Raw genomic sequence first — 12,238 nt, forward strand, 5'->3', positions numbered from 1 at the left:
GGCATTTTTTTCCACTACTCGATTATCTTCAACTCAAGTTTGTCTGTCAGCTTCAAAAATAGAGCAACCCAAACAAAGTCACCAAGGATGGAACTATTGTCGACTAGCGTGCGCCTTCGCAATGTGTAACGAAGCGAATAAAGCGCACGGAAGCTAAGCGAATTCCAACAATGCGCTTCAAAGAGAGAGGGCAGTGATTTCAAGTCCCGTTCTCTTTTCTTCGCTGCTCCGGCTAGCCAGGGCTGGGTCCCGTTACTGCTTGGGAACCCGCGGTTCGCCAACATTTCCATGGCTGATCAGGAATATCCCGAAGCGGTACTGGTGACCGAGGCCGGGCCGCAGTGGCTCCAAGTCGAGGTGGAGCGACTCTCCCGGGAGCTGCGAGAAACCACGCAGGAAAAGATCCAGGCGGCGGAATATGGACTGGCGGTTCTGGAGGAGAAACAACAGCTCAAACAGCGATTTGATGAGTTGGAAACCGAGTATGAAGCGGTCCGACAGGAGCTGGATCAGCTCAAAGAGGTACGATAAGGTCACCCGTCAAGCATTAAATGGCATGCCACTTAAAACATCTCATATGTGGCCAAGACGTTACGTCAAAGCTTGCTGAGAAAAGCCTGGCTTTGTCTTGAATTATTGAGGTTTTGCTTCTATTATTCATTTCACGCACGGCTAAACCTGCGGTCCCTGGAGATGAAATATAAGAGCTCAGCAGTGTAAAAACAACAGCCTTTCGAAAGATATAAAAGATGCTCTTTTTCGATGACATAAAATTATATTTATTGTTGCTGTCGTTGCAGCAATGTCAGCACACTTTAGCTTACTTACTGAGCTGATACTATTGTGCAGCTATTGGAGCTAAATAACTAAAATGAAACTAAAAACATAGACACTCTGTTACCACTTTTTCAAACTTCGTGGGTTATTTAAACTTGCCATTGTCTTACAATTGTGATTAAAACGTGTTCTGTTTGGTTTTAATCAAATATTGTTTAAAAAAAAAAATCCAAATGGTTTACATGGGTTCTATTTCACTTTCTTGGGAGTTACTTCCATACTGGTCATATCAGTATTGACATATTTAGTATCCGAGTATAAATGTTTGACACCATTTATTTAGTCCGATACCAGTATAAGTAAACACAGCCATCTATATTTCTTTTCTGGACAATTCGGAGATTTCAATGACCTTAACGTGCATGTTTTTGGAATGTGGGCGGAATTCGGATAGCCTGGAGAAAACACACCCAAGCATGGGGGGTGACATGTAAACTCCAAGCATAGTCCAGAGCCGATATTGCAATTCTGAACCTCAGAACTACCTTGTCACTTTTTGAGCATTATTTATAATGGCGAGAATGTTTTTTTTTAATCTCATAACACTCTCATTAGTATCATTTGATTCGGAAAGGGTTATGACTAATCATCATACCTGAATTACATGTTTAATATTTGCTCAAAGTATAATAGTGTGTGCCAGTGTAATTTCTTCATTATCAAATGAGAAGTGTGTCTTGTCACGTCTGGTCTTGTTCTTGGTATGCAATGCTGCCTTCTTTCATGACTGCCTATGTGGCAAACTAGAAATGTAGAGAATATCACACTATACTGAAAGACAGCCGTACAACTTGAGTGCAGACACAGTGCAAATTCCTCCTCCAATGCATTTGTACAACTCCCACATCCTGCACAAATCCAGATACCTCCCCACCCCCATCCACTTCCCTTTGCAGGGGATGCTGTATTTTCTGTTTAGGGTTATGACACAGTGTTTCGCAAACAAAATATTGAATGTGAAACAAATGCAATGCTGACCTTTTCTCAAAAGTACGTTGATGGTAGGTAATGGTCATCTGTATGAAACCTTTTGTGGAGTTAATCACAGTCAGTTGACTCAGTATTATCTAATTCTTCAGAAGGTCTCATGATGATGACCTACTTCCTTCTTGAGCAAGAATGCCATCAGAGCTGGAGCTCTGACCAGCCTGTTGCACAAATGACTGGTTAGATTTAAAAAAAAAAAAGTCTGACAGTTTTGTTCCATTTTTTGGGGGTAAAAGGTTATTCATATTAATGCTCGGTATATTTGCAATTCTGGTTTGTTGCCGTTTTAATGACTACTGCAAATAAATAATACTGCTTCATAAGGCTACTTGAAATAATGGATGCATTTGTGTGACCCTCATATTTGTTACTATTTTTATCTGTCTTTCCTTTCTACAGGCCTTTGGGCAAGCACACTCAACCCACAGGAAGGTGGCAGCAGACGGAGAAAGCAGGGAGGAATCGTTGATCTTGGAGTCAGCCAGTAAAGAAGCGCAGTACCAGCAGAAAATCCTGGAGCTGCAAAATGACCTTCGCCAGGCCAAAGTCTCAATTGCCAGTGTGCAAGCTGAGAATGAGCGCCTGTCACTCATCACTCTGGAAATGAGAGAGGTGACTGACATGAAAAGTAAAATGTGTTTAGTCAAATTTAGGATAAAATAGATTGATGGAAACATAAGTATTGCAAAAATCTTTAAATATACCTGTAGTAGCCACCCAAAGTTTATCCTTTGATGCCTACTGAATTGAGATAGGGATTATGCTGAGTTCCTGCATGATGTCATCATGTTTTGCATGAGTCATATTTTTCCATGAAAATTTGCCCATGTGAGTGCAGATCAACTGTGTTTCAATATGCTTATTGTAAATCCCTTATATTTCATCTTTTTTCTGCACTTTACCCATTGAGTAGACTTCCAACCAAGTTGAGCTGCAGCGCAGTCAACTGCGGGATGACATTCGGGAGTATAAAGTGCGTGAGGCCCGTCTACTGCAGGACTACAGTGAACTGGAAGAGGAGAACATTTCTCTGCAGAAACAAGTGTCTACACTAAGACAGAACCAGGTGCAAAAAAGTGGTTTTCAATGTGGTGAATTAAAAAAACAAACATGAAAACCTTACACATCTATTTTTATATCCTTTCAGGTGGAATTCGAAGGCCTCAAGTACGAGATCCGCCGTCTGGAGGAGGACTCCCAGTGCCTAAACAGCCAGCTGGAGGATGCCATGCGGCTGAGGGAGATAGCCGAGCGCCAGCTAACTGAGGCCTTAGAGACAATTAAAACTGAACGTGAGCAGAAAGCCACCTTACGCAAGGAGCTCTCACACTACGTGACCATCGGCGGCTCCGTGTACAACGGCTCGTTCAATATCTCCTTCGACAACCTTAAACTCCACGATGAACCCTCCGCTATCTCTGATCTGGACAACGATGATCTGATCCGTGGTTTTGAGAATGGCTTGATCAAGGCAGGTGAAGGTGACAAAGACAACGACTCAGCGGCAGGCCAGAGAGGAGATTCTTTCAAGCCAGCGCCGAGCCTGGTGGATGACCTGCTGAGCGAGCTCAACATTTCTGAGATCCAGAAACTGAAACAACAGCTTGGACAGGTAGGAGGTCCATTAAATAGTTGTGTCTTTTGTGTAGCTTGTTAAGCTTGGGCTGTCAATTTTGTTTCTAACTTTATTCTATAGATCACGTTACGCTACTGAAACAGCACATATTTGTGTCTTAGGTGGAAAGGGAAAAAATGGCCCTCATCAACACTCTGCAGGAGAACCAGAAGCAGCTTGAACAGGCCTACGGGACAGTGTCCGAGCAAAAGGAGACTGTCAACCGACTCACTGAGAACCTGAGCGCCATGAGGAAGCTTCAGGCCAGCAAGGAGCGTCAGTCCGCCCTCGACGGTGAAAAAGATCGTGACAGCCACGAAGACGGAGATTACTACGAGCTAGACATCAACGGGCCAGAGATTCTGAAGTGTAAATACACCGTGGCTGTTTCTGAAGCTGGCGAGTTGAGGCAGGAGTTAAAGACACTTAGGGCACAGTACGAGAATTGTCGAACCCAGTACGAAGAAGAACGAGCACGGCTTGAGAGTGACCTCCATGAGCTCCGATCGAAGTTAGCTTCTCTTGAGAAGATGAGCCAAGCAGATAAAATGGAGATGGCCCGCCTGGAGAAGGAGCTTCGTCTGGTTAGCGAAACTGCAGGAGAATCACTCGGCAGCCTCAATGTGGCCCAAGATGAGCTCATAGCATTTAGCGAGGAGCTGGCTAATCTCTACAACCACGTCTGCATGTGCAACAATGAGACCCCCAATCGCGTTATGTTGGACTACTACAAAGAGGGCAAAGCATTGGTGAGGCGTGGGCAAGAAGCAAAGGCACACTCCACATCCGTACTTCTCACTAATGGACTCATTCCCGAGAATGACCCCAAAAACGCGGACTCCCCCGAAACCGTCGTCGTCTCAGCCCCTGAACCCCGCCCGGAGCCCATGAACATCTACAATCTAGTCGCCATCATTCGAGACCAGATCCGCCACCTGCAGCAAGCGGTGGACCGGACCACCGAGCTGTCCCGCCAGAGGCTGGCCAACCTGGAGCTGAGCACTGTGGCAGATAAAGATAAAGAGGCTTGTATGGAGGAGATCCTCAAATTGAAGTCTCTGCTGAGCACCAAGAGAGAACAGATAGCCACGCTCAGAGCTGTGCTCAAAGCCAACAAACAGGTCAGTGGCTCACACCAAATCTATTTCAGCTCACTAGACATGTGTATGAGCGATACAGTTTAACTTTCTCATGCAGGATTTTTAAGATTTATTTCAACATTTATTCATTGAGATAAACACTTCTTATTAGCTGTCCTTGTGAACAAATTATCAAATTAATTGCAATCAAATAATTAAATACAGCTAAATTCTTGGAGACAAATGTGCTGTACTTGATTACAAAAAAGTTTAAAGGCAATACAATATTATGTTAGATTGTGTTCACTATATTGACTTGTTTAATAGTGATCTGCATAAAACATTTATTTCTAGACGGCTGAGGTTGCACTGGCCAACCTAAAAAGCAAATATGATAGTGAGAAGGCCATGGTGACTGAAACCATGATGAAGCTCCGCAATGAACTCAAGGCTTTGAAAGAAGATGCCGCCACTTTCTCCTCTCTCAGAGCCATGTTTGCTTCACGGTACAGTGACAACCTTTATTTTTAATCTGTCTGTCTTTATTGGAGCGCTAATTCTAACAAAAACAATAACAATTGAACAAAGGCACAAAGCATTGTGGGAACTGTCTGGTGCAATAGCTATCCGGCCATCTGGAAACTACATTTGGTTAATGGTAGGAGCATGAGGTTGTACTCGCTAAATGGCACCCCCTACTGTTGACTCCCGTCAGGTGCGACGAGTACGTGACCCAGCTTGACGACATGCAGAGGCAACTGGCAGCTGCCGAGGACGAGAAGAAGACGTTGAACTCTTTGTTACGCATGGCCATCCAGCAGAAACTGGCCCTCACCCAGCGTCTGGAGGACCTCGAGTTTGACCATGAGCAGGCGCGTCGCAATACTGCATCTTTGGCGGCGGGAAAGGGCAAAACTAAGGGCAAAGGATCCCCGTCCAGTCATCATGTAAGTGCTAACAATTCTACTAGGCTGGTACTTTTGTGTATGCTTTAGCTTTTGATTCCTTTGTTTTCAAAAAGTTAAGTGCATGGGGCATTCAATTAATTTTATTTTATTCTTTTTTTATCTTGTTTTATAATACATTATTAAATTCTTCCAAAAATTCTGCCTTTAAAGAAATAGTTTACATTATTTCCTTCTTCAACATTTCAACAGTTCAAACTATATCTATCTATCTATCTATCTATCTATCTATCTATCTATCTATCTATCTATCTATCTATCTATCTATCTATCTATCTATCTATCTATCTATCTATCTATCTATCTATCTATCTATCTATCTATCTATCTATCTATCTATCTATCTATCAAATCTTAGTAAAGTCTGCATTGCATCGTTGCACGCGCTGCACATATTAACTTTTCTGACTGTTGTGTCACAGACCAGCCATCAACCAGCAATGAATGAAACACAAACGTTCTCTTTGTTTTTGTCCACAGTAAATCTCTCAAGTGTCCTTGAGGAGTCTGATCAGTGTGAAGTTTCCAGACACCTGTGCCCAGCTCATACACAACAAGGGCCTTGTTTTAAAGTGCCAAAACTGTTTTGTAAAACTGTTACACGACACATCAGCAGTGTCTGCAGTCCTTTAGTTTTCCAAGCACGGACGGCCTTTTGATGAATAACATTGGAAGAACAACGTTCATTAATTCTGAAATTATTTGCTGTGTGTGTGTGTGTGTCACCCAGACTGAGCACTTTGCATTTTACATGTTGCCGCTTCATTTCTAAAAATATTTTTTTCACTTTTCTAATATTGTGAAATGTTTTTACAAAAAGTGCATTTTTAATCTACCAGACTCGTCATTTTTAAGTTACTCACCAACTTTTGTTATTTGTATTTATTTTATATCGAGGCATCACCTCACGGGAAACCTAAATTTTCAAGAAATTGCGTGAAAAATGAAACATGACAATTGCTGTTACTTCACAGGCACAAAGATAATACTGTATTTCCAGTATAATAATGAACTAGATGATTTAGAGAAAGAATATTTCTGAGGCACAGCAAATTATCCTTGTTGTCAGGAAAAAAGAGTATTAAATGCAAACTTTAAATTATTTAAAGCTGTCTAAGTTAAGGTCAGATGTTTATAGTATTCATGGCTTTTATTCACAAAAGAGAGTATATCATACATTTTTGTTATTATGTATAGGACTTTTCTTGAAAAAGCTTGTCTTCAGTGCCATTTTGTGTGATGATGTAAGTGCAATTTCTGACATTGGATTACTCCTACCCTTGGACCTACCAAGTGAAAATGTTACACAGTGTTTGTCACTTTTTCCGACTCAAGTCATTCAGTATTTCTTTATAAATACAGTTATTGTTCAATTGTGTTGAACAGAGTCGAATGGTTAAAAAAGAAAACACAAAACTTGGGGTAAAACACTTGCAAAAATCATGACTGCAGAACTGTCAGTGCTAACAGTTTTTGACTTGTAAACAAATAAAATGATCTAACTCCCATGGTTCTGGTTTTCTGTTTAGTTACATATCTATTTGGCGAATTGAAGAGGAGAATTGGTGAGGGTAAGAAATGTTCAAACATTACAAATGATAATAATACGATCCATTTATGGGATAAATTCACGCCGGTTTCAATATTAATTATAACTACGCAATCTAATAGGATTTAGAGTGAGAGTTGTATCACATTTCTAGTTCATTCTCAGAAATTTAACCTTTTTTTTTAGTGCCAAAAATTATGTACGTCTACAGTGTAGTGTAAAAGAAATAAAATGCATTGATGTTCATTCAATTCAGCATTAAAATGTTGGTAGGGCATTTTGATAGAGGTCTAGTCAAATGGATCACAGGAGATATCTAATACACAGAGGGCGCATTTATATTTTACTCAAGCTTGTTCGAGTGTAAAAAAAAAGTGAAATCTTTCATGACGAATATTTTATTTGTTTCTGTATAGTTCAATTTCGATGTACAATTTACTTTTTGCTCTTTTGGTCAAAATTTCAATCATCACAAAACGACAAAAACATTAACTTCCGTTTCCGCTGGCGGCGCAGATTCTATGACGTCAAGGGGCGTGTCTTGAGAAAGGGCAGAAGGGACTCCAACATGGGAGGTTCGTTTCTTTCGTTGACTGGAAAAATAGTCATTTATCATCTTACCTTTTCTTTTATGCTTTAATACATGAACTCTTAGTTTCTAATGTTAAGAATGTACTCAACGCGATTCACTGTTTAGTTGTTAAAGGCAGTTCTTAAGAGATAAACACTGTTTAGACGTCCCAAAAGTTTTTTTTTTTTTCAAGGATGTTGTATTTGCTGCGGACAGTAGCCAACTCATTTGGACATCTGTAATATGTCTCTTCGACTTTTAATTCCATCTTTCTTCGAATGCAACTTGGATCTTATTACAATAACATATATATGTATTTTTGAAGATGCCATTTGTTTGAATGAGACTCCCGTGTGTATGGGCAGACAGTTTCCATGACCAGCTGACAGAGGATGGCCCCTTCCTCAGAACAGAGAGGAGACTGGACACGGAGTTGGTGGACAAAATCATCCTGCAGCTCAACAGAATCTACCCGCAAATACTCACAGACAAGGAGGCCACAAAGGCAAGTGGTACATGGACACGTTACACACAAGCATTCACTAAGTCCGATGCATGGTTTTTGTCAGATCCAAGGAAACGTTGAAATACTCACACAGCTGGATGATTTTAAGATTCAAATATGGTGTGGGTGCACTTCAGCAAGTATGAGGGATTATTAGTATGATTGTTGCATTAACTTGTAAGCAGCTTAGGTTGTCATCCGGTTGTGGAACCAGAGACGGACGCTTATTTTACCAAGGAAATTGCAAAATTGTAGTCCCTTACAATTTGAGGCGATTTCATAACAAATTTTTGTCACAGCCATTATATTCATTTCTCATTGCGAGAAGTGTAATGAATGATATGGCAAAACTTATGGTTGGTAAGTACCTTGGTTGGTAAGCTCATATTTGTTTTGTTGTAAAAGGAACATTGTTAACCATATCTGAAAATATAATATAAACTGGTTAAATTTTGTCCATTCACAATCCAGTATCTTATTTTTTAGAAGCCACTAACTATTCTCGTATCAGTGTGAACTATAAAAACACTAATAATGACATCACTGCAAAAGCTCTGTTTAAAACTACTGTAGCTGCTCATCAAAAACGGGAAAGAAATTATGTTGTTTGAATGCTCTTAAATGTGGATAAAAAACTCCAATAATGATTAAGCTAAATGAATATTGCATGAATCAAAATTGTACTGAAATATTTTGTTATTTTTTCAGATGAATTGCAATTTTTTAACGACAACTGTATTGGACATACAATCGTATTGTGCCTGTGCTTCAATTAATGTAAGTGAAAAGTTAAACATCATCTGCACTTCAGAAGCAAAAACTGTCCTGCACTAAAAAATATATTGGAATGTGCTAGTAAAAATATGCAGTAAATAAAAAGCGAAAAAAAATCAGTTGTACTAATTTTTTAGGTTGGGTTAAATACGCTGCACAGCCACAAGCTTTATACTTTTGTGTCCAGTTGTATTGAATCGCTGCATTATTATTATTATTGTTAGTAGTAATAGTAGTCAATATTTCGTCATTTTGCTTTATTTTTCACCTTTTGGACAACACTTTGTTACATTTGCTGAAGTTAGAGTTTCAGTGGAGTTTTTTTCTGGAGCATTTAGAATGAATATAAAAATAATAGTTTTAGGATATTTTTGAGTTTTGTTGACTGGTTCAGTATTTACTTTATTAAGAACCTTTCCGTCACCCTCACTGGCGGAACATATTGCAAGGTACGGCGTAAATGGAGGAAGATTGTTTTTAATGAAAGAAAGGGTGCTTGCCAAATACTATGTTCTGGTACTAATGTGAGTGACCCATGAAAAAAAAAAGTGCATCCTTGACAATTACTCTTGCATTTAATTTGATTATTAGAATTTTTAGGTTGGCTAACTCATAGTTCGGCATTTGTGTTCCACTCCAGTTTCGCAACTTGGATGTGCCCACTTGCGTCCGACTAGGAGAACTCCTGATGCACCTGCAGACAAAAGGCGAAGAAGCATGCAGGGAATTTTACAGGGCTCTTCACCTGCATGTTGAGGATGTCTATTACAGCTTGCCAACACGGCTCCGCCTCCGAGGTTAGCCAGTATAATAGTTCTTCTGTCATATAGTAGCCATGCACCCTTTGTTATGCCAATTGAAGAATGCATAAATAATAACATGCATTTCAGATGGGCCTTCAAAGTCAAAACACAATCTCTTTGTTGGCGCTGACATCCACATGAGTCCAAATTGTTGACAATCAGTCACCATCATAAAACCTTTATTATTTAGCGACAATATTTCAAGAAATAAATGTGTGAAATAAATGAATGTGTTGGTTCTACAGTATTCTGCAGTATAGTAGAGTATACGTACAGTACAGTACAGTATCGTTTACGTACCCAAAATCTAAATAATCACTTTTGTTTCCAGGTTCTGTTGATCCTCTCACATATCCTCGTGCCTACAAAGAAAGACATGTAATGAATGACAAAGGTACGAGAAATACAATGTATACTGTAAATGTTGACATGTTATACATGTAAAGATTTGCATGCTATTACACTGTATATGGAATCATTGTTTGAATTCAGCAATTCCGCTCAAACGTTCCTCTTTCCAGGCCCCCTGTTTTTCTTAGGCTGCTTCAGCGTTGCTGTTGGAATGGCATTAGTCTATTACTATGGTGGTAAGGAACTGTTTTTTGTATGTCATGCTTATGAACTCAGGAGGATTCATTCGGTTTAAAAAAAATGACGCCTGAGTTTTCATGTGGGTTCAAGTGTCACCATAGAGGCTGTCCTTGTTCTGTAGAAGCCAAATTCACTGGAGGAAGCAGGGCCCTTGGGATGGCAGCTTTGGGCTTGAAAAGAAAAGCTCATGAGATTCTTGTATGGTACACAGAAGAAAGCCTCATGAAGTAAGGATCGACTGAGCCTGAGTGGTCAAGGGCTTCATCACATTTTCATTTGAACCAAAGCACAGCACCATACTTTGCCTTTCAAATAGTCACTAAGAATTTTTTTTGTTTTGTTTTTATGCATTTGTATTTATTACTCTCGAGGTCCAAACTAAGAATGATGGGGAACATTTGGCTCTACGCTACATATTGATATCTATAATTAGAGGTAAGTAATTTTTAAACAAACAGGGAAGTTCTAAATACTATTCAGCCTCTCTTTAGTGAGTTATAGCCTTTAAATTTACAAACTCTATGAATGCAATAATCACTCGTTTTCACGGACGCTGCATTTCGATTTAGGTTTCCCAAGTACAAAGTGCTGGATGAATTATTTTGACGTCAGTCAAAAAGAATTGAGTGTACTGAAGTACACGAACAAATTGGTGGTTTGTCGCCCTCGTGTGGTTCAGAGTGCAAAAGCAAAGGCAACTTTTTTTCAGGAAGAGTAAGAAAAATAAAAATGAAGAAAAATACGTCAATTTATTAATTGCTCCATCCATTAATCAGATAACGCAATATAGGCTTATTTCGATATGTTAAAATTGTATTCATGTTGCACTTTAATCCGGCGAGTAGTTGTCACGTGATTGTCCTAACCAATCACATTCCAACTTTTGTGCGCGATGCATTCTGGGTTCCAATCTTTAAATTAAATATATGAAAAAAATGCTAAAATAAAAACATTCAATGAATACCGTTTAAAAGGTACAGTATTTACATATTTATTTTGTTATCGCAATCTCGAAGCTAATAATTTTCGAATTGTTGCTACCGTAAGTGACACATCGCGAGCTTGTTTCCCAGTATAAGACGTCATGATTTTTCGTTGTTTGGTGTGTTGTATGAAAGGAGAGAAGGTTAGCACTCCCCTTGACAAGGATGGAAATGGCCCCTGTGGCCTGCAACACATATACGGTTAAGGCACTGCCACCTACTTTGTGGCATCTCTAACCAAGTTTTTTTTTTTCTTATTTTGATTGTGTTCATCGCCAAGATGCACTATAATGGTTGATTTGGGCATTTAATCAAAATTTAGGCACACTTTTAAGGTTTTCGATTTTGCCTTCATGTAAGCACAAAATCTCAATGATGGAACTATTAAGCTTGATTGTGTTGGGGATTTTTGTTAATATTTTGTCATTTTACTCGGCTACAAACATATAGTCCACTGTTTGCCTTTAAAATGTACTTAATGTTTATAAATAACCCGTCCAATTATTGGTGGACTATTTCTGACATTAACTGGACATTTCTATACTTGAGTGCCTTCCGCCAATTGTAAATTAGCCTAAAAAAAACCAGACAACCTTTAAAGATTTATTACCCAATGAAACAGAAAATATGTAATATTGATGAGGTGGAACTCAGACGACTTGTAAATAGCTAAATCAAAAAGTCAAACAAAGACTTAGCCTTTTTTGAACTGATGATGATATTGATATAATGGTGCTTTGTGAAAAGTAGTTCTATTACATCCATAATTTAGTCCTTGGCTTTTTCTGTGTGTAGTTGTTTATGTTTTTATTCTGAGTGATATTTGCGGATATCCTGAGTTTTATGTGTCTTGTCTGCTCTCATCTCTCTTTTTTTTTTTTTTTTTGGTCCTGTTCAGATGCCTTAAATGAAACATGTGCCACTTTGGGTTAAGATACTAACAATGTATATTCTGACAATAAAAAAACATGACACGATT

At 39.2% G+C, this 12,238-nt stretch overlaps 2 protein-coding genes and 1 non-coding gene across 7 annotated transcripts; all 3 read left to right on the forward strand.

The window, feature by feature from the left end:
- The first annotated feature begins 9 nt into the window (after nt 1-9).
- Nucleotides 10-6,892, forward strand: bicd2b (BICD cargo adaptor 2b). The gene is made up of 8 exons (XM_088424309.1): nt 10-522; nt 2,224-2,436; nt 2,738-2,890; nt 2,972-3,436; nt 3,562-4,560; nt 4,873-5,024; nt 5,234-5,465; nt 5,964-6,892. The coding sequence occupies exons 1-8, from the start codon at nt 289-291 to the stop codon at nt 5,964-5,966; spliced, it is 2,451 nt and encodes an 816-aa protein (XP_088280435.1). The 5' UTR covers nt 10-288; the 3' UTR covers nt 5,967-6,892.
- Nucleotides 6,893-7,567: 675 nt separating this feature from the next.
- card19 (caspase recruitment domain family, member 19) lies at nt 7,568-12,236 on the forward strand. Of its 5 annotated transcripts, none has more exons than XM_088424509.1 (7): nt 7,572-7,607; nt 7,969-8,108; nt 8,817-8,885; nt 9,523-9,679; nt 10,017-10,079; nt 10,207-10,272; nt 10,398-12,236. In XM_088424509.1, the coding sequence occupies exons 1-7, from the start codon at nt 7,601-7,603 to the stop codon at nt 10,505-10,507; spliced, it is 612 nt and encodes a 203-aa protein (XP_088280635.1). In that variant the 5' UTR covers nt 7,572-7,600; the 3' UTR covers nt 10,508-12,236. The 5 variants fall into 5 exon arrangements, with proteins under 5 accessions (XP_088280637.1, XP_088280635.1, XP_088280633.1 ...); XM_088424507.1 differs by having other exon boundaries at nt 7,584-7,607; nt 7,929-8,108; XM_088424508.1 differs by lacking the exon at nt 7,572-7,607 and adding an exon at nt 7,632-7,841 and having other exon boundaries at nt 7,929-8,108.
- Nucleotides 11,381-11,508, forward strand: LOC148419205 (U6atac minor spliceosomal RNA). Its single transcript, XR_015866784.1, has one exon. It is a non-coding gene; the product is annotated as a U6atac minor spliceosomal RNA (small nuclear RNA).
- Nucleotides 12,237-12,238: the final 2 nt, after the last annotated feature.

This window comes from Hippichthys cyanospilos, chromosome 9 (assembly GCF_059441005.1).
Source record: "Hippichthys cyanospilos isolate Australia breed blue-spotted pipefish chromosome 9, RoL_Hcya_1.0, whole genome shotgun sequence".
Lineage (NCBI taxonomy): Eukaryota > Metazoa > Chordata > Actinopteri > Syngnathiformes > Syngnathidae > Hippichthys > Hippichthys cyanospilos.

What these genes read in the sequence shown, in the direction of transcription:
- bicd2b (XM_088424309.1), top strand. Translation starts at nt 289, where the DNA reads ATGGCTGATCAGGAATATCCCGAAGCGGTACTGGTGACCGAGGCCGGG. An exon ending in CTACACTAAGACAGAACCAG is followed by an intron (nt 2,891 to 2,971) that starts GTGCAAAAAAGT and finishes ATATCCTTTCAG; the next exon opens with GTGGAATTCGAAGGCCTCAA. An exon ending in AGAGCCATGTTTGCTTCACG is followed by an intron (nt 5,025 to 5,233) that starts GTACAGTGACAA and finishes GACTCCCGTCAG; the next exon opens with GTGCGACGAGTACGTGACCC.
- card19 (XM_088424507.1), top strand. Translation starts at nt 7,944, where the DNA reads ATGAGACTCCCGTGTGTATGGGCAGACAGTTTCCATGACCAGCTGACA. An exon ending in AACACGGCTCCGCCTCCGAG is followed by an intron (nt 9,680 to 10,016) that starts GTTAGCCAGTAT and finishes TTTTGTTTCCAG; the next exon opens with GTTCTGTTGATCCTCTCACA. An exon ending in ACATGTAATGAATGACAAAG is followed by an intron (nt 10,080 to 10,206) that starts GTACGAGAAATA and finishes TCCTCTTTCCAG; the next exon opens with GCCCCCTGTTTTTCTTAGGC.